The sequence below is a fragment of the Clinocottus analis genome, unplaced genomic scaffold, assembly GCF_023055335.1.
Source record: "Clinocottus analis isolate CAN_PGR_092001 unplaced genomic scaffold, fCliAna1.0.p SCAF_7, whole genome shotgun sequence".
NCBI lineage: Eukaryota > Metazoa > Chordata > Actinopteri > Perciformes > Cottidae > Clinocottus > Clinocottus analis.
The window spans coordinates 14,658,620-14,680,122 of NW_027176229.1; the positions used below are offsets into that span (position 1 = coordinate 14,658,620).

The 21,503-nt window shown below is 39.3% G+C and overlaps 1 protein-coding gene across 2 annotated transcripts; it reads left to right on the top strand.

Moving 5' to 3' along the window:
* Positions 1-425: 425 nt before the first annotated feature.
* tmem161b (transmembrane protein 161B) lies at positions 426-18,260 on the top strand. Of its 2 annotated transcripts, none has more exons than XM_068566368.1 (12): positions 426-624; positions 5,735-5,838; positions 6,845-6,925; positions 8,347-8,444; positions 8,565-8,721; positions 10,091-10,242; positions 10,350-10,410; positions 10,504-10,644; positions 12,158-12,271; positions 13,203-13,377; positions 14,447-14,543; positions 14,635-18,260. In XM_068566368.1, exons 1-12 carry the CDS (start codon positions 622-624, stop codon positions 14,928-14,930), a joined length of 1,479 nt encoding a protein of 492 aa, XP_068422469.1. In that variant the 5' UTR covers positions 426-621; the 3' UTR covers positions 14,931-18,260. The 2 variants fall into 2 exon arrangements, with proteins under 2 accessions (XP_068422469.1, XP_068422470.1); XM_068566369.1 differs by having other exon boundaries at positions 14,489-14,543.
* Positions 18,261-21,503: the final 3,243 nt, after the last annotated feature.

Sequence of the window (21,503 nt, forward strand, 5' to 3'; positions counted from 1 at the left end):
CAAAGTATGGCGTCAATAAACGCATCCAGAGACGCAGAAAAACAAAAGCAGAAGAGGAGAGACTGTGTTATTTGCGTACTCGTCAGAGTGACACATTTACACTGCCAGTCATCGGATTCAGGTACAGATTTGTGATGTGTAGCGGTGTAACTTCTCTCTCTTCCTGTTGCGGCGGTCCCGGTCTCTTATAGTGGTCTTGTATAATCCTGTACATAATTACAACGTATGTGTAATTATTAAGCTAAACTAAAAATTACAGGATATACAAGTGCATCAAATGTATATATAACCCTACTTTTATTTGTATTTGTTAAAACGTAAATAAATAAATCTTCATATTTTACTCTTTACTTACAGGCATATCTGAAGACACCTTCTTACCCATAGTTTTAGCGTGACCTCTACTGCTGTTGAAAATACTTGGAAGAGGAGGTTGAATCCATTGATTTTTGACGATGTAACCCATCTCCGCAAGAAAACGGTGACACTTTGAATAAGAAACCCCTTCATTTTGTGCATAACCGTCACAAGAAGGGCTTATGTGCTCCTCGCCGCTTGATTTCCGACTCGGGGTGCTCAGTGTTGTTGGGGTAAAGTCCGTTTCAGCTGCACTGCATCAACATGGTGAGTATGACAGCGAGCACCTGAACGCAACGGGCTCTCCTATTAGTCAATAGCATCCGTGTCCATGCCGAAATTACTGCAACGTTGCTTACCAATTGATGTTTAAGCCAATTTGCTATTGCGATTGCAGAGTGACGTTAGCTTAGCTTGCTAGCCAGAACAGGTATATGTAGCCGGCTAATCAGTGTAACGTTAGCTCTTTGGCTAGTGTTGGTTAGAAGGCATCGTAGACTGCAGTCTAGTGATGTTACTGGACCATACCGGTTACTGTTGTATATGTGCTCACTGTGTTCATTAACATACAGTGTTTTGGAGTAACGTTACTCACATTTGCTAGTGTTTCAGGGTAACTTAGAGGTTGAAGATGAGTTCAATGTAGCTGTATCAATCGTACAAACCTGCACTTAGCTTAACGTAGCTATTCAGCTGGCAGCAGGATACCTTTGTGAGAAGTCAAGGTGTGCTGACCTTCATTTCAAGGGATTTATAAAGCTTGTATAGGAAATGTTTGCATTATGAACTTACTAAAGAATAAATATTAACTGCAGCACTGTGTGTGTATGTTCCCTTACCTTTCAAGACTGGTCAAATAACTGGCAGTTATAATTGAATGCATCATGACAGTACATTTAGTATGGCACCAAATAATTCAATTCCTCCAATAACACAGTTGGTGTCTTGGATCTCAACACAACCAGTGCTAAATCTGACAATATCAACAGTAAGATGGGATGCAAGTTAACAATTTGGAGAGCTCCTTTTTTTTTTTAGGGTGTTTTGAATTCTGTTATGAGTATTTACTCGGTGAGTTGGTGTATTATTCTTCCTCTCATGCAATCAGAATGTCCACATTCTGCTGAATGGTATCTTCTGTTACAGCACAGTAGTTGTCAGGCAAGTAATCTTGAACACTATCAGTTAACAATCCAATAAGTTGTGGACGTTTCCAGTTTATTGTAGCACCACCAGTGTATACAATACTAGTGGAATGGACAAAATAACAACAACCTTAAGTTACACTATATCACGCAAATGACAAACATCCAGGATTTCATCTGGTCCCCGACAATACAAGGCCTTAGCTTTTGGTTGCCAAAACTCAAATTGTGTTTGGATTTTGTGTCATCTTGTATTTTGAATAATTAAGATACTATGTAGTAATACACCAGGATAATAATGTAAAACTACATAAAGGATGGTAATGTCCATTCCTGGTATATAAAATACCAATAGTACAGCTGTTGTCATGTTCTTCACAGCTCCCTCAAAAAGGAATCCAGCAAGTCACTGGTTGCTTGTTCACACATTCTCTCCTTTTTGTGTTTTTGGACCGTCATGCTGATTTCCCCAACAGATCCATTAGCCCTTCATAATTTAAGTCTTAGATTGTGTGTCCCTCAAATAACACCAACATTAGCTTGTCCCCTTCCATATGCTGCTGGAGAGACTTTGGTGCGTAGGTTGCAGTTTGCTGTCCCTATTTTTCATGTTACAAAGTTGTTGCCACGGATGGCAACCAAAGGCAAGAAATGTTTGCCAATGGAAATCAGACAACCCTTACTGTTCCCTTGGCCATTCTGATGTATGTATGTATGTATGTATGTATGTATGTATGTATATGTGTGTGTGTATATATATATATATATATATATATATATATATATATATATATATATATATATATATATATATGATTTTATGTCATCTTGTATTTTGAATAATTAAGATACTATGTAGTAATACACCAGGATAATAATGTAAAAATACACTGGGGAAGCATTGGTCAAAGAGGGGTTTCACTGCTTCAAAGTTACTTTCATGGGCAAAGTAGCAGTGAGGTATTTGAGCCCTTAAAGTCATTTTTTATCACTGCAGCGCTGACTCTCTACCCCCTACAGATTTCATTTGGTTGTTGTGTGGAGGGGGTCAAACGGACTGGGGAAGATAAGAGAGTCCATGCTGGCGCAATTTCCCCCAGGCCTGAGATCCTTGCAGGCCTCCCACAGAGAATGGTCAACATCCACCAAACTAAGACTGTTTGCGTTTGGCCTATATATCATGACCATTACTCACATGGTGAATGTCTTAAGTCAGAGGTTGTGTTTGGTCACGCATTACATCTCACCAAGTATAATTGCAAAGTTAATGTTACCCACTCTCCCCTCGGACTCCAGACAAGGTATGGACTTAAGCTTTTGAAGCTAACCCCATGCAGGGTGACACTGGGGATCTCATGACTAATCTAAAATCTAGGTCTAGTGTACAGGTCTGCCATCATCTGTCCTGCCTACGTGTTATTTTCTTCCTCCTATACCTAAATTAATCTGGCATAGGTTAAACCGTCTCTCAGAAATATATTCACTAGTATTTTGTGCAGAGTTGTTAAATATCATTAACGTTTGTACTATGCTTAAAGCAGGATGTTTGTTAAATTTATAGATTAGGTTAGAATGTTAATTTCAGTGAAGCTCAAAACCAAATTATTTTTTAAATATTTAAATTAAGGATTGTTATTGTAGAACTTTGGACTTGTTTAGTTCTTTTTTTATATACGTTTTGATACAAAAAATGTGCCAGAAACTTAAGTAAAGATGCTAAGTAATAAAAGTAAAGATGCTGAATGCTCTAGTAACAAAAAATGGGGACTTGAAGGTATAAATATCAATTAAAGTGGAAAAAACAGAATGGTGAGCTCGGGCAGTGTTTTAATCGGTGTTAATTGCTGGAAGGAGAGAATATTGTGTGCCTCAGTTGAAAGGGGGGAAAAAAGAGACTTGGGCACTATGAATATTACCATGAACTAAAAGGCAAAAGGTAGCCTTAATGTTTTTCATGATAGGCCAAGCACCTGCTTGATGAGGGCCGGGCCCAGAGGAAGATTTTGAGACCTGACTTGGTTTCCCATTACATTAAAAACGCTTTATATTCTCAAAATGCCAAGTGAAATTTGCATTATAAATTACCCTTTTAGGGTGAATAGGCTCCATTGAGTAGACCAAGGGTTTTGTTTAGCCTAACGTATTGATGTGTGACCACCCTGTTGAGAAAACAAAGGTTGTAGGATTTTTAATTTGTGTATGTAGGTGATGAGTTTGCAAGAATAGATTCACTTGTACTTTCCCATGTGCTCGCAGATACAGACATACGACTGTTTTTGGAAAAAAAGGTAAATATTTAATTGGGGATTAGTTGGCTAATTGGTTCTCTTTGCTCAAGCGTGTGCATGGCACAGATATCAATGATTCCTAATGATTTCTTAGAAGATAAACCAACTTGCAGACCTTACCTACAGTGAAACGATATAAGCGCAGCATGATATAAATGATTCTGACCTCTTAAGCTTAAGTGAATATTGATCTAAGTGTGCTGGGTTGATATTAAGCTCCTCGTGTTGCTAAATCTCTGGGTACCTACCACAGCAGTGCGGGCTGTTCATTCTCCTGAGCACATGGAGACATTGCGACAGATGTTGCAGACAGAGTGGAATTGAGTGAACATTGTATTTACACAACATTACCACACATACACTACCTTTATTCAAATTACAGTAGATGGTTTGTTGAAATTAAATCCCTTATATCGAAAATTAGAAAAACATATGTGGCAAAATATTTATATAGTTTTGTGGTTATAGTTTGAGTGGGAGATATAAAAGTGCCAACTCTCAAGTAAAAGTGGATCAATTATACCGATAATGATAGTTAGTGGAAGAGTTCATAAATAAAATAACCAAATGTGAATCTAATGTTTCTAATCTAGTAGCTTTAATCAAATACCGGCTAAAATACTGTAAATCCATTAGTGCTGGGAAACGGTCTTACTCATTTACTTGCATCGTTGTCCATAATGTCCGAATACAACGATAGATTTTAAAGAGAGAACTACTTTGGAAGAAACGGTATGTCATGTTAAGGCACTTAGGATATAGTGTACATATCCAGTTCTATAAATCCTTGACATATTTTCTGCATAAATGGAAACTTGGAACTTTACCGATTGCTCATAAGTGGTTTCCTTGTTACGACAATTAAGAGTCGGTCTGGCGTACGACGCATTTTTATTTCCAAATACACATTGGAAGCAAAAATGCACTGTAACGTTGTTTGCCAGGAGTTTAATGCCATTTAGCTGTCTTCATATACTTTGTATGGACTTTGTTGATGTTTATTTCAAGCCTAAGGCCCGCGGACCAAAGCAAGCCTTTGAAGACTTATAGAAAGTATGAATTGGCCTTAACAGTGCCGCAGTGTCTGTTTGTCATTTTGTTTCTATAACTTTGGGGGCCTTTAAGTTAGAAATTGCCATACAATTCACACAGCCACTTCAAGTGAAAAATGAAAAGAAGTGATTTGAGGAACGTTGCTTAATTCATGTGTTTGGTTTGACTGAACAACAGTAAACTGTATAACTCCTAGGTTCTACAGAGTGCACTCTATCGAGGTGTTAAAGGTCATTCAGTGTTTGAGAGCTGGCTCTTAATCAAGGTTGTCAACATAATCTTTCAACAACTTTCCCTCCTACAATATATTTAAAGAAACTTACTGTGGTCCTTCATGTAGAACAATCTAGTTTATTCTATGTTATTGATGACATTGTTAATCAAAGCTCGTATATTGTTTGTGCATTGACATGAAATGGGCTGAACACTTGCATAGTCCAAAAAGTGTTTGTGACCTGATGGTCGAGCTATACAAAAGGTCAAGTGTCATGGTTACTAAAAATATTATTAGTCTGTCCTTTTCTGGGGACAATCAAATGATAAGTGAAGATGAAATTTTCTCATTGTACTGCCAACAAATCGGCCTCAGAAATACAAGCGGCAGTGATTGTTAGTTTGTATGCCTGTATGTATGTATGTATGTATGTATGTATGTAACAACAACACATCATCATCAGTAGGGTTAAACTAACCTCACGACGGTCATATGTATGTATGTACGTACGTTTGTATGACTTCAAATTGCATTTGAGACCACTTCGATGGTACTTTTGGAAAATATGCTTCAGCATATAAGTCTATATAAACATGTACTTCATATGTCTAACTGCTTTATGACATGTATAATTATGATTTGTATGTGATTTTTAAACCCCCATCCTTTTTCCACAGGGTGTGATTGGTGTGCAGCTGGTGGTTACCATGGTAATGGCCAGTGTAATTCAGAAAATCATACCTCATTATTCCTTCGCAAGATGGCTACTCTGCAGTGGCAGGTAAAGAAACATCCTGTACATGCTGTTTGAGATTTTTCTAAATGCTCCAGTTCATTTTTTCCTTAGTTAATTTCAGAAAAATGTCGATCAAACTGTTAACGTAGACGACAGAGTGTTGAAAGACGTTTGGAGAGAAGAAGAGAAACACCAAAAAGACCATTCCACAAAGACCAAAGGGGCATCAAAATATTGGGATGACCCGAGAGGACAGTGAATAAAAATAGAAGTTCCCGCATAATTTCCTCTAATTAGTGCCACATGTGTTTTTCAGTAAACAACTTCTTGGAACCTCTTTAATAATTAAATTTGTTTTCTTTTCAGGGCACTGTTAAAACATTTTTTTGACTTTTGCCTAAAGCAGAAAGCCTTGAGCGACCCTCCAGAATATGTTGTAATTAATTTTCATGCACATAAATAAATGTACATGGGAGAAAAACAAACTGCCATGCAGAGTGTGTCTTCAGATGATCTGACAAGATGGTCTCTAAACAAGGTTAAGGGTGTGCCAAAAAGTTCAAATGGATGCTCTTAACTTGGCTCCTATTTTAAAGCTAGACAACTTTGCTGTTGTAGCCTCTCACAAATGCTTTTTAGATGTGTATCAGAGTGGCTGATATCAAGTGACACTCTGCAAAAATATCTGTGTTATAAGGCAGTTAATCAGCTGTTACAAATGTAGGCTGTGGGTCATGGCATGTGCATAGAATAAAGACTTAATGCTGGGATCAATGTGTTGTTTGATGTTTCAGTAAGTATATTCTCCAAGTAAACAGACAAGTGTGTCCACAAATATCACTTTTTTTAAGTTAAGATCCCTTTTAACTGCTATTTACATACTTTAGAATCAATATGATTTTGATTTTATGTTTTAAATATTGCCTAGTAGGACAACAAACCAGTGTGTGTGGTGTGTCTAAAAAAATCTGTTTTGTGTCCTCTTTTCAGTCTTTCCTTCTGTCCATGTCCCAACCTGAATCCACATCTCTCTCCTTTTCTTTGTTCACAGTCTGCAGTGGTATCAGCACCCTACGGAAGATGAGTTGAGGAGCTTAGCTGGGAAACAAAAAGGACAGAAGAAGAAAGACCGGTAGGTAGGGGGGCCAATGAAGACGGGCTATTGTTTATGAGTCGGGGAAATGCAGTAGCGCACGGGAGGTACGAAAGGCACCCCTTTCATCAGAGAGGAAAGAAAAGATGAGAAGCAGACATTTGATATGGATGGAGACCACAGGCATGTCGGCGAACAGATGAAGCTGATGTGTTTATGTGGCTCATTTAAGGCCTGTTTGAAGTAAGGAGGCAGACGTCTGTTTTTGTTGTTTTGGCTCTTCATAGAGGCTCAGAGCAACTGGGCTTAGAAGTATCCCTGTCTAGTGGATGTGAGGAAAGTTGGTCCTATCTTTGGAGCCATTACTATTAGGCTATTTTAGGGGATGACACTTTAAAAGGATTGCATCTTCTCTGAAATCAAAGATTCCCAAACAGTGTTATGTCTTAAAAGTGCTCAGATGTCAAGCTTTGATTCTGGAAGATGAGTTTCCATCAAGACTACTTTGCAATTCAAACAAATACTGTTAGATTTTTAAGGCTGCAGGTGAAGGTTTAACCATATGTTGAACACCTGAATTAAGTGCTGTTTCTTTTGTACTCTTTTTAAGTGTGAATTTAAATTTGAGTCTCAACAGAAAGTTAATCCTCACTGTTCCTTGCTGTGTCCAGCTTCTAACCTTGTGGTTTTGTGGCACAGTCCTTTCTCTGACCCTGTATGAGGCAGGTCAAGGCTCTCTCGCACCACATGTTCAGTAATCCTTGAAAGAAAAAGATGGGCGACTATCCTTTTGCCAGCTCGTGCCATGCAGCTCCGTTCCCTTTGTTAACCGCCTGACTCCCTCAGTGAGGGGTGATGCTTAGTCCTTTTTTTCCCTGTCAGGTGCCTCACAGATGAAATCTGTCCAGGGCATGTTTGGGCCTAGAGTCTTACAGTGGTATTGTCCTGTGAATCCAGCACACACACAGGGCTGAACAAACAAAGCACAGAATTGAGGAGGCCCACCAGACAGCTCTTCAAGTCTAGAGCCTAAAGAGCAGCTCTCCATTTGCCTGCTGTTAGAGATTTAATGCTGTTGCTATGTGTATGGCAGTGTATGGCAGCCCCCTTCCCTCTCGTTATGAAAGGGTCCAGGAGTATAAATATTAATAAAAAAGTAATGAGACCTCTCCCAACTAATAACATTGGATGCCAGAGCTGTATTGGGTGAATAATAGGTGGAATAGCGACCTCTTGTCAGTTGTATAAAACCCAAGATGAGACAAAAAAACGAAACAAAAACATCATTACAAAAATTACTCCAATAAAGGGATGTATTTTCAACATAATTATGTATTGTAATTTTCACTTTTTTCACAAGGTAAAAACATGTTTATGATCTAAAATTTGGTTCACTTGGAGTTTGTTTCTGTTTTCCTCTTTTTCTTAGTTGTTTTGCATCTCTCTCCTCTTTGCCCTAGGAAGCACAATGGTCACATAGAAAACAAGCTACTGACGGTTCCCAAGGACATAGATTTACAACTGGAGACGAAATGCATTGCAGAAGTCGACACATTAGGTATGAATCTAAATAAAGTTATATGTTCAAACATTGCTCTTCAATCACACATACCTTTTGCATAATTGTTGTTGCTGTACATTTCATATTTGTATTCAATTCTACTCTCTATGCCCCCAGCATTACACTACTTTCCAGAGTTCCAGTGGCTGGTGGATTTCACAGTAGCAGCAACTGTGGTCTATCTGATAACAGAGCTCTACTACAGTGTGGCTCAGCCCTCGGGAGAGATGAACATCAGTGTGGTCTGGTCCCTGCTCGTACTCGCTTTTGTCCTGTATCCTTCCATCAGTTTCTTTTTATGTCTTGCTTAGCCTTTATTTAAATCTGATTCTTTAATCGCACTGTTAAATTGGTCACACATTTATGCTGTACATGTTGTAGATGGTTTGGCAACATTTGAGGTTTTAGTTGATCATTTTTCTATGGTTCTTCTCAGTACCCACAAATTATCATTATTTTCACTTTCCATTCTTCACCCTTGTCCTATATATGTCTTCGGGTTAAAATCTGTTTGTCTATAGGAGAGCAAATCACTCCAGCCTGATTGTGTGGATGCAGCAATGGCGAGAGAGACTATAAAATGTACTGCCAGCACCTTTATCCTCCACAGCTACCTGATAGTTTGCCACACTGACTGATGGTCAAATGATATGCATTATCCTTGCCACCTACCATAGGGATCAATCTTTCCAGTGCTTTTGGTCGGCCTGACTGATCGTGGTCAGATGGTGTGTCATTTCCTGCCGACTTCGGAGATTGGAGGCCCAATTTTCACAGCTCAACAGACTGATATGCTTGAGGGGAAAGGACAGAGTGGGGGACAGTTGAAATGGCAATATGAAGATGAGGGAATATGTTTGCTCAATATAAGTGTTAATGGGACACTTGCTTTCAGTTTTCCTGTTTCAGCTCTGATGATATGTTTAAGACTCTTGTCAGCTCTACTGCCTTCATCTTCACTGATTACCCTGGAGCAGCATGCTCTTCAGGTATCTGTATCTAATGGCATCTGGTTTTTTCCTCTTGTTTACTCAAATGTATAAATGCTGCTCCATACCCTCACCTTTGGCCAATGTTGACAGCCCAACTCTGTTTCATTATAATTGTGGCCGACCACATAATAACTCAAACACCTCTTTTCAACCCTATGCTGGCTTGAACTTGTCTTGTGAGTGTTTAAACAGCTGTCTTTACAGTACTGAATAGAGGGAATACAAGAGTGAAAAAGTGGGATTCTGTCACTTGAAATGTTGCAGAAACTTAGATTTCCATCGCCAAACACAGTTTGCTTTAGAATCATGCTCTGGGCTTACAGCTTTCTGATCAGGGTTGACGGAGGCACAGTCAAATATTTTTCCGTCCTCGATGGCACGTATTGAAGCCAAAGAAACTCACATTCTGTACCCACATCTGCTGGGGAGCAGTGTTTGTGTGGCATTTAGGGGCTGAGGGTTTACACAGCCTACGAGAAGAATGAACAAACTCTGTGTACTTCTGTAAAAACTGCTTGATTGCTGGGACATATTTAGATTTCTCTCGCGCTTGTAAAAGGCATTGGAAATGAATATCTGTAAAGCGGTTGAGATTAGCTTCATATGTCAGTGAGTGTCTGTAGATGTCTTTCCTTGACTCTGTCCCCACAGTAAGAACCTTTTCTCTCTAACGGCCCACTACTTCAAGCTGGAGGAAGGAGGCGAGCGTTCACTCTGTATTACTTTCGCTTTCTTCTTCTTTGTCAAAGCCATGGCCATTCTTATTGTCACTGAAAACTACCTGGAGTTTGGTCTGGAGACAGGTGAGTGCACCACTGTGGTTTTCTCACAAATAATTCTGTTGGTACCAGATGTCAATAATTTTGTCCCCAATAAGTTTCTCTAAAAGATTTCTTAACTTTTTTTTTAGGTTTTGCAAACTTTTCTGACAGTGCTTTACAGTTTCTGGAGCACCAAGGCTTAGAGTCCCAGTAAGTACAACATATGTATTCTCATGGTATTATTTTTGCGTTCATAAATTCTTTATGACTCAATAGTATCTCGCTATGTTTTCTCTTTCACAGAGGTCCCATATCTAAACTCACCTTCAAGCTGATCCTGGCCCTACTTTGCTCCCTGATTGGAGCCTTTCTAACTTTCCCTGGTTTACGATTGGCCCAGATGCATCTTGACGCTCTCAATCTGACCACAGGCAAATTTACACAGTAAGTCTACAGCAGTAATTGTCTTCACTTTGAGGTTTTTCATTGAAAACATTTTATGGCGTTATCCTTAATGGTAAGGATTTAAATAATTGAAAGTCAAGAACATCTTTGTTAAAATGCAACCTTCAAGATTAGTACCCGGGGAAAAAACGTTATGTGCTTTGATTTTTAACTTTTGTTATGTTTTAAAGTTGCTTTTGTGGCTCTATTTACGCTTATACTGTGTTCACACCGAACGCATCAAGATTTCGGCGCACGTCGAAATTACATGTAAAGTCAATGCACAGCCGCGTCGAAGCTGCGTAGACGTGTATTTTCCAGCGGGCAGCGCGTCAGACGCGTAGAAGCAGCACGAACAGCCCGCAGGTCGCCGAGCGAACTCGGGCTGACGCGCGAATTGTCGACGTGCGAGTTGTCGACGTGCGAGTCAGCCAATCAGCGTTGAGATAGTCCGCTCGTCACCGCCGTCCTGCCGGTGCTGAATCAAACTGCTGCCGGTCACCCGGATGGAGCTGATAGCGGTTTCATTCAGGCCGTTGTGAGACTACAAATACTATCATGAACCCAGACACCGTGGAGTTTGATGTTCCGACATTTTTGTGACTTCCACAACAAGTATAAAGCAGATCTAGAGGTTATTTCATTTACAGTCTATAATGGAAAAGATCACTCTTTGAATGGAAAGAAGCGGCTTAGATGTGAACGCACCATTAGCCTTCAGTGTGTAGTCCAAATGTTTAACCTCACTCATTTTCGCTAGTATTTTAGGTTAAAAAAAATCAGAACTTGCATTTCATCTTGCATAAATGAAGAAAAGTTCATTGGAATATACATGTTGAAATTGATGATCGAAAAAACATCAGCTTCAATTCAGGTTTTACTCTTAATTAATATGCAAGGTGTTCAAAATGGCCACAAACTGTACCCAAGTTCCAAACTGTCCTTTCTTGGCATACCAAGAAGCCAAATATAGTGCAGCTGTACTTGTGTCCTCTGAGTCAGAGTGTCAGATAGAAGAGAGCTCCCCGTGAGTCAGATGAAGACTTCCTCAGTTCGGACAGATTTCTATTTCAAAACTGACTGGGTGGCACGTCTATGACCATGATCGGGGTGCAGAGCAGGGAGCGTGGCGCATCTAGATAATCACTTTAGCATAGCAGACTCTCCAAAATGGCCTCATTTTCCATTCCCCCCTCTTTACTTTCATGAGTTTACATTCACAGACCCTACCACTAGCAGGGATTATCTCCAAACCCGAAAATCCGTGCCGTGGCTATCTTCTGTCGTGGGAAGTTACATTGATAGCATGGACCTAATTTCTGATTATGTTCATTTCAAATTGAGGTTAAAAAGATTTGAGCTAGTGTCCTCTTTTACAGTTGGTAGTGTTCAATGTTAAAAATCATTCAATTCAATGTATTTTGTATTTCCACATTGATACACGCTAACATAGCCCAAAGTCATGAATTCAAGTTTAACTTATCATGTTCTTGTTCACCTCCCTTTTCTACAGGTCTCTGCTTCATATCAACTTCCTGTCCCCTCTTATCATGGTCCTGCTGTGGGTGAAGCCCATTACCAAGGACTACCTAATAAACCCCACTCTGGCAAAGGAGAATGTGCCTTTGTAAGTAAATGTCTGGTCCCAACAATCCTTTAAATGTCTGGTCCACATATACTGTACATACCACTACATCGGATCTTGTCGTTCTGTCACAACTCACTGCGTTTGATTTGTGCTCAAAGCAAAACTAATTTCCTGATAAGAAATCACACTTTTTTGTTGAGTTCACTAACTATTTGTAAACTTTTAAGTAACTATGTTAGTTTGATGCTTTATACCTCATGTATGAGATTTCCTAAACATTTCTTGCAAACAAGACTGTGCTGAAGGTGTACCGTTGTTTGATCTGTACTTGGGAGGCAAGCCAGTCGGACTCCCTTGATATCTAGCAAGCTAATTACCTGCCATTCAAACGAGAGGAATTAGACAACCTTGGCAAGCTGTGAAAATAAAAGTAATTGTGGCTTTTGTGCTGGAAACAATGTAAACAATGCAACAGCAGTTAAGAAAATGGAATTGTTCATTGAGATAAGGAGTGCATTCAGCTCGTAGATGAAGTGACAATACACACATTGTCTACATGGGTTCAAATTGGACTGTAAACAAACATAGTCATGCCTCAGGGAAAGCTCTTTAGTGTATCTCTAATTGCTGTCATCTAGCTATTCATTCACAGACAACCTCTTTCATTTGTTGCAAGTTTGAATTGTCATCTCTCACTCTTTTTCTGCTGCTAACAGTGACTGATACCATCGGGGTCAAAAATGAAGTCCGATTTCATGTTACAATAACCCTTTTTTTATCTCTCTTTCATCCTCTTCTAATTTATTTTCTGAGTTGTCTATGATTCCTTTGCCCTTTTTATATTTATTCATTATAATATATGCATACAATCCAAATGGTGAAGCAGAAACGTGTCAAGTTTTCAAGCCAGAAAAGGGTGTAATGCTTTCGTCATGTGTGCTCTCTTACTCCTATCTTTCTTTAACACAAGGATGACTGAGGACACGTATGACACATTGCGGTTATGGGCCATCATACTGATGTGTATGCTTCGGCTCGCTATGATGAGACATCATCTGCAGGCCTACCTCAACCTGGCCCAGAAGGGTGTGGACCAGATGAAGAAGGAGGCGGGACGGATAAGTACCGTTGACCTGCAGAAAATGGTGATTAAGATAAAAGATATAATAAATCCTTAATGTACCCTTCTGCAATTCTGCATTAATTTAGAAATGCAAAACGTTGACGATATCCCATGCTGTTGGAGTGGATTAAGAGACAGAGCAGTGTTATGATCCGTAGTTATCGCTTAGATAAAGCCACCTTGCTGGTGTTGCAGAAGTGGAGAAATTTATGATTGAGGCAATATCCTTTTATTAAATGCAAATACAGACACATTGGGCCCTGTCTTGTGAATTAAGGAACAGAGCACAAAACTGTCATCTGTCCACAGCACATGCATTATGCAAGAGGCATGCAGCCCACCTGTGGTGCACTTGGAATTGGATACATTACCAGTGAACGTGTTGTGGCTAAACACATCATCTCCTAACCTGACCCACCAGATGGGGTGTTACAAAGAGCCACCTGAGAAGCTGTTACTGGAAACTACACTTTTAAGAAACATGTGGCAGGTGAATCTACTAGCCATCTGTCAATCAAACGCGTCCCAAAGCCAGTTGGCAAAAGAGCAAAAACCTCTTTTTCATCAAGAAAAGTCTTCGGTGACGTTCTTTGCTCTTCTTTCAAGGAAGTTCTGATGTAACTGATGCTAGCAGCATCTACGCTAACCTCCTCGGGAGGCGCCATTGTTGTTTTGTGTTGTCTTACACACCCCAAAGTCATGCTGGTAGCTGCCTATAGCTCCTTGCAGGATGCTGATTGTTCTGTGCTCTAGCTTACCGGACACGACACGTTACTTAAAGCCTGACTGGATGGATTTTTGTGTGATATTTCATATTAATTATTAAGTGTGCTTACTTTGAGTTTAGTTGAGAAACAAACCGACTGAGAGAAAATGTCTGGAAAGGTTTCTGTCATTTAAAAGTCTTAATAAGATGTATCATTATTAAAATGGATATTGGCCAGTCGGATGAGACCCGTGTTATGCTCTGTTATATTTGTTGATGTTTAAGGAGAAACAAAAAGTAACTGTTTGGTGTTAAAACTCCATGTCTCGCACGATGCATAGTTTGTGTAAAGTGATATAGTGAAATAATTCCTCCTCTTACCCAGGTTGCACGTGTTTTTTACTACTTGTGTGTAATCGCACTACAGTATGTGGCACCACTGGTGATGCTGCTGCATACAACTTTGCTGCTAAAAACCTTAGGTGAGTCATGCACTGCTCGAGAATTTTCACAGTTTATCTCTTTCCTTCCAAAAATTCAACCTGTTGTCATTCTTTGTCTCATTTATTCCAGGTGGACACTCCTGGTGGGTTTACCCTGAAGAAGACCTGCCTTGTCTCTATGAAATGAACTCTGACTATGTGACTGGAGCGTTACCGACAGCAGCCCCAACACCAGCTTCAGTGGTAGAAACAGGAGCCCGGGCGTCGGTCGCCCGGCTATCGGTGGCTCTGGGGGGCCTGCGGACTGTCTTCAGCCCCTTGCTCTTCCGGGGCCTCTTCTCCTTCTTTACCTGGTGGATTGCTGCCTGCCTCTTCTCCACCTCCCTATTTGGCCTCTTCTACCATCAGTATCTCATGGCGGCATAGCACCACCAACCCAGCAGTGGCAGCCAGATCCCCAAAGGGCTGCTGTGTGTTCAGCCTGACCAGAAAGTACTGAGTGCTGGTAAAAGAGGCCTGATCATGACTCTGCTCCACACCGCCTCCTTTCCCTTCCTTTGTCCATCTGACCACCTCAACAACGACTGACCACTATCATCAGTGCTCCTGGTTCAGCTTCCAGTGCTTCCTTCACAGATGACTCTGTGAACTTTTGTCATTGTTTTTACTACGACCACTACTTTTTTTTATTTTAAGAGCAAGATTTATAAACCTTGATAACAGACTAAAATATGGGTTAGAAGAATAATAGGTCAATTGGCATAGTAACGAGAAATTGGTCCAATTTGCTGTGTGAATTTTGAAAAAATGTAAGGTTAACATTTTGTATTATCTCAGATGCTGATTACTATTAATTTCATGTGTTTCATGGCAGTTCTGCTCAGTTTCAATGTCAGGGTACATTTGTGAATAGTTTTGTTCATATTTTTTCATAACTTCATGTACCATCTTCAGTGCTGTCTTTTACATCCGAAAACCCTAAATGCAGCTTCATGCACCTCATTAAGACCAAATTTCAGACTGTCCCATTTTAAATCCCTTTTATAGTCCGTGGTTTTGAAGGCTTCTTTAAACTTATTTTGTCAGTAATAAATTACATCACAGACTTCCAGGAAACCCCTCTGGAGTCACTCTGCATGACAGGATTAATGCTGTTTGAGTTAGTTATATTGGTTGGTAGGCCTAGGCCTAAGTACACAACCTTGACATAGGAGTTGAATACCGTTTATTTTCCAGTCTCCACCGCAGTCTGTGATGGGACATGTTTCTCAAAGTGATGCATTGTAGAAGCTACATTAAGGTCATTGCGTCTGGAGATGTTCGTGGAGGTTAAGGTATGATTTCATATCCGCCTAAAATCCCCTTTTATGTTTCTGTTTTTTAAAGTTCTGGGGAAACTGATAACTGCTATACTTGTGCCCCGTGTCTGTCTTTAGATCAAATCTTTAAAGTATCTGTAAAATGTTACTCAATTCCACTGCCTCGGACCACAAAAGTGTTTGAAATAGTCTTAAACGTGGTGGCAAGGACCAGCACGTCTGTTAATCGGAGCAGGAGGGAGGAAGGGGCTGTCCGTGGATGGACCGAGAATCGCTTTCAGCTAAACGGGGTCAGAGAGTGGACATCAGAAGAAGAGCTGTTCCTGCAAAAAAAAGAAAGCAGAGATGGTTAACATCTCATTGACTTGAAGCTGATGTATTTAAATGTTTAATCTGCGACATAACCTCCCTGGTTTTAACTGAGGCGTTTCAGAAGTTCTGAGTGAATTTTAAGCTCTTTCTTTGAGCAGTAGAGATGATTTAAAGAGAGGACAGCACTTAGGGCTCAGTGAAGGTATGTCTTGTTACCGTGCGTCTGTCTGCGTGTACAAGATCTCTGCTGTCGGTCAGCTGTAATCTGAATGGGCATTTTGATCAAAAGGAGATGTCAACTACTTTTTGATGAGCTACCGCCTTTTATGTTCCGCTTTCCTTTTTCTAACTTTTACCCATCCAATGCTTTTAAACTCATTTGAGAACCATTTTTCTGTTTGGTTTTAATCTTTTTCTGATTGATCAAATTGTGAAAGTGTAAAAGTTTTGATTTTTTTAAATGGTGCCAAGTGAGTCTGTTCCCCTGTCCCAATGGCTAAAGATTTGGTGTTAGTGCTAGTGTTTTGAAACTATTACCGTACAACAACTATGGGGCCTTCTGTTTTCTGTAGATCCATCATAATAATTGTGGCATCGCAAGCCCTGGTTCACAGCAAGACATCACGGTATTTACAGTGTCTTTGCCTGCCTGCTGTAATTCTTCGGTCGGTAAATGTGCGCACAAACAGTCAGAAACGGCCAATATGATTGTCGAGTCCATTCAGGAATGTAGGCTACGTGGTGCCAGATTAATTACAGATCACACAATCTTGTGGCACCATGGTATTTCATTTAGTCTTTTTTTGTGTCATAGAGCTGTAATTTATGAAATCCAGCTCTGGGTTTGTACAAAACACATTTTACAAAACCAGCCGCACCGTGTCACGTTTTTTTAGCTCCTAATGTCAAAAGTCTTAGCTTCTGTTTTGTCTGTTTTTAAATGATGGGGAATATGCACATTATGAATGTATCAATCCTGCCTGATTTCTAGTTTGTTTTCATAAAAATGATTTGAAGGCTGAAAAGATTTAACACTCATCCCCTGCACTTCCTGAACTCTTAACTACCATCTGGGAACTCCACCTTCAAACTAAATCAAATTTGTCCTAATGACTATTTCCATTGATAGATTTATTGTTGTTTTTGTATTTATTACACATGCCAAGGCATGTAAACATTTCTAATTTTAACATCAAACACTTTATTTTGTTATTGGAGTGCATAATGAGTTTTTTTTATAAATGTGATTGACCAATCAGTTACAGATTAACCTCTTTTCAACGGTCTGATCTGTTAAGAAGTAGCAGGGATCCTCCGAATTCAGTGGCCTGATGAGGCAATGTTTCTTATGTTTATTATCTGAAAGTGTTGAGTAAATTACACACATTGTTCTTTCATGTATTTATTTCTGCTTTAGATTGTGTCTTAAATAAATTTATGTTCTTTACTATGTCCTTTTTTATTGTTTCTTCATGCTCTGGTTTTCTGGCTCACTGGCTTCATATATGGCCTTAGAGGTATTTCAGGAAGATTTACAAAGCTGTATTTGTATTTGCTGTGAAGTACTGGATGTATAAGCTTTTGTTTTTAGTGTCAAAAGAACAGCTCATAATTGGGTCAGCTGACGGTTCTATGAAGTAGAACTCTCAGACGGATTCATTGTCACAGTCAATAAATGCTGCAGAGAAGCAGAGTTTTGAGATGTAATATATCATTATTCACTTTGGTGAATTTGATAAAGTACAAAAATGACAGTATTCCGAAAGACGTTTGATGATAGAGAATGAGAATGACTGTCGACTTCAGAAATGATGCCTAACCAAAGACTCTTAGCAAAATAGTTCATTGACTGTCTTTCTTGTTAAAACATTCTCTCATTTCCTCCAAATTGTGCCAACAGGATAAAAACTCCCTTAAATTTGGTAAAAATATAAGCTAAATATTTGACATTTTGTGTATTGCAAAATTGTTCGCCTGTTTTAGCTCCTGTGCTTTAAAATATCTAACAGGCAAATAACCTTTTTTTGTATTACTGGAATAAAGAAAATGTGAATTTTGTGATTTTTACAATCAGAATGTAGAAAACCTGAACAATAACTTGAATAAAGTGTTGTTTTACATCTAATTTTGGCTTTTGCTGCAGAGCTGTTTTTGTGGCATGCCCTTAAATTCATGCTTGAATGTACTTGAAGGAAATGATGATACACCCTATTCAAATTCACATGTTGGACCCAGAGTTACGCAATAGTTACACACCGATGTCCCTTTTGTTAAAGTGCTTTATTCTCTAATGGGAGAATACAAGCACATAGAATCCGATTAAGCTTTTCTCAGTGGCTCTTTTTGGGGGTTTTCAAGATCTCTGGCAAGATTTGAAATTGTATCTTGAATAACTGTGCTCAATAATGCTGTAATTGTGTTACATTATCAGTCTATGAAATATGTCCTTGTGCAATCTGGCGTTGATTTGGCCATTATTGTTAATGGCCATTGAGTTACTTTCTAATTTTGTGTGTAGATTTGTAGAATAGGATTAGGGATGAAACCACAAATCTTCTTTGAATCAGGGTTCCCACGCATCCTGAACAACGTGAAAAACGGTTGACCAAGTTCTCCTGGAAGATTTTTTCAATAATATTCTATTTTCTTTTAGCTGAGACTGAACGATAGAACATCTTTCAGTTCTAACCAAAACAGATATCCCTGCCATCTGAAAGTGTGAAATGGATTGTATTATTTTCAAATTATAGTTTATGGACCAGAATCTTTGGAATTGGCTGCTCTCTGTTCTGTTGTAGAAATGTTGTGAACACACCCCAAGTCGTGTCACATGAAGGTTTCCAACTGGTTTTAAACAGTTGGATGATAATAAAATGGTTAGCATGTAAGCTGCTAACGTTAATAAAGTAGCTTGTTCTGTCGGCAAGTGTCTGTATTATTACAATTTGTCCTGATTTCTAATTGTGTAACAGGTGACTTCATAATAACTTATAACTATAGACTGCATTAGTATTATTATTGTTATTAGTAGTAGTAGTATAGTATATGGCTTGATCCCTGTCTGTCATAGCAGCTTGATCATCACTGGGAATGTCCTGGAAAGTGATGTCTGGAAAAGAGTGGGAACTCTGTCAATGCAAGCTATTCTCTGGGAATAGCATCAGCCAATACAGGCCTTGAGTGCCATTGTCCACATGAGCGGAAAAAACTGGGCCGATTCATTCATTCGTAGGTAGACAGATCAATAAGACAGCTTCCAAAACAAACCAGTGGAGAGGTTCCTTTATTCCTCTGGAGTGGGGTCTATTCACAAGGTCCCTTCTCCATAGAGTGGCGTGGAGCTCCGCTTCAGGGAGGAGAGCAGAGACCCCCACTCTAACATCCACATCACAGCCAGGAGAACTGAGCAGCTTCTGGAGGGGTGGCGCTTTAATCGTGTGCTTTCTGTGGGACACAGAAGTGATCCCACCCTCATGTCGATGTTAAGAGGCAGCAGCCATACTTCATGACTGACCTGACCTAGTATGATGAATGGCCCAAAAGAGAGGACTTTACATTGAGCTCCTCTGACCTGCTTATTCTTTTTACTATATTTTTTATTTTTTACTTGCTTTACAATATATCCAAATCATGACTAAGATTTAAAAAAAAACAGAAAAGCCCCCCCTGCTGAATTGAGTGACAGTTACAGATTGGTTGAGCATAGCATTTAGCTCTTTAAATCGAATGCAATTATTATTATTGTCTTTTCATGACCATAGTTACAGCTGAGAAGGTAACACAAAACATGTAAGTGTTTTGAAAAACGGAGGTCATAGTTATTCAGTTTATTTAGCACATTTTCTATTCATTCCAGAAAGCAGCATAAAACATACAAGAACAATTCACAAAGCATTCAAGCATTTTCTATAGTGAGAAGGTTGTGTTTAGGAAAGAACAATCAATAACTATGTAGATTAAAAAGTACAAGTTGTGATTTTATTTGAAACAGACAAAGTGTATCATACAGTGTTATATGAATCTATGTTTATCTGTCAGTTACATAGAAGAGCATAACATACAGTACATATTTCATAATACATAGGAATTCACATCTATGAAGAGGACACATTTTATTTTTTCTCTAGTCCGTGTTATCCCTCTGTAACACTCACACTGATGCAAACCCATTCATCACTCCCATCTAAACATATAGGAAATATACTTCATTCATAAAGCTGTCTGTGTGTTGTTACCTAATTGAGTTGAACATGCACCAGTTACTAGTGCGAAGCAGGAGGAAAGAAACAGATACTCGCAAAGTAAAGAACATTTAAATCTCGTCTGCGTTCAGATTTGAGCTCCGCTGCCTCGTACTGGAAATATGGAATGACTGACTGCTCTCGTGCTAATCACCACTGCTCTTACATAAATTAATTTCCAGATGAATATTGTTCCTTTGAGGTTTCCACGCTTCATCAGCAGCCATCTGATAGACAATATACCACAGACAAACTGCTACAGCTCAAAGTGTGTGTGTGTGTGTGTGTGTGTGTGTGTGTGTGTGTGTGTGTGTGTGTGTGTGTGTGTGTGTGTGTGTGTGTGTATATATAAATACATATACAGTGCGTAGATGATTTGCTTCTCTTTGACGCTTAAATGTAAACCAAAAGTGACATTTGCACCTTTTTTAGGTTAAATGTTTAGTTTCATTATTCTGAATACATCTTGGCCTTTATTTTTTAAATAATAGTTTTGAATTAAAGTGAAATGTACTGGGTACTGCTGTCTGCAGCTGATCATTCATTCAAGCATCACACAGTATTAATACATTCAAGCACAGGCCTGCCCACTAACAGTTTTAGATCAGCCTATTGTTACAGGGAGCTACCTGATTGTATCACTTCCCTCATGGTGTATTAATAAGATGTGTTTGACTTTAGCACTGCTCTGTAGGAATATTCACCCGCCAAGCAACTTTAATTTGATGTTCTGTGTCTTTTATATGTAATCCCTCATTTTGTGGAAAACTGTTCTCAACTGTGACAACAAATTAATGGTACATTCCAAATTAATTTGCCATAGTGTACCACCGTTTAATGTCTTTCATATTGAAAAAGCAAGACATTAGCCTCACAGATAATACTAAGGATTCAACATTAATTCATTAATTAACTTGCATATATACCTTTTCACTCTTGTTGTGTCCTATTTCCTTTGATGAAATTCTTACTGTATATGCCTCCTTCCCAATAACAACCAACAGAGTGGACTGCCCCCTAGTGCCACCAACTGAGTGTGACAGTGTATGGAGGGGGAAGGGGATTTGAGCATTAGCAGAACGGCAGCTTTTCAGTGCCATCCAATCAGAGAGCACCTTGGTAACGCG

What these genes read in the sequence shown, in the direction of transcription:
- tmem161b (XM_068566368.1), top strand. An exon ending in GGACAGAAGAAGAAAGACCG is followed by an intron (nt 6,926 to 8,346) that starts GTAGGTAGGGGG and finishes TCTTTGCCCTAG; the next exon opens with GAAGCACAATGGTCACATAG. An exon ending in GGAGTTTGGTCTGGAGACAG is followed by an intron (nt 10,243 to 10,349) that starts GTGAGTGCACCA and finishes CTTTTTTTTTAG; the next exon opens with GTTTTGCAAACTTTTCTGAC.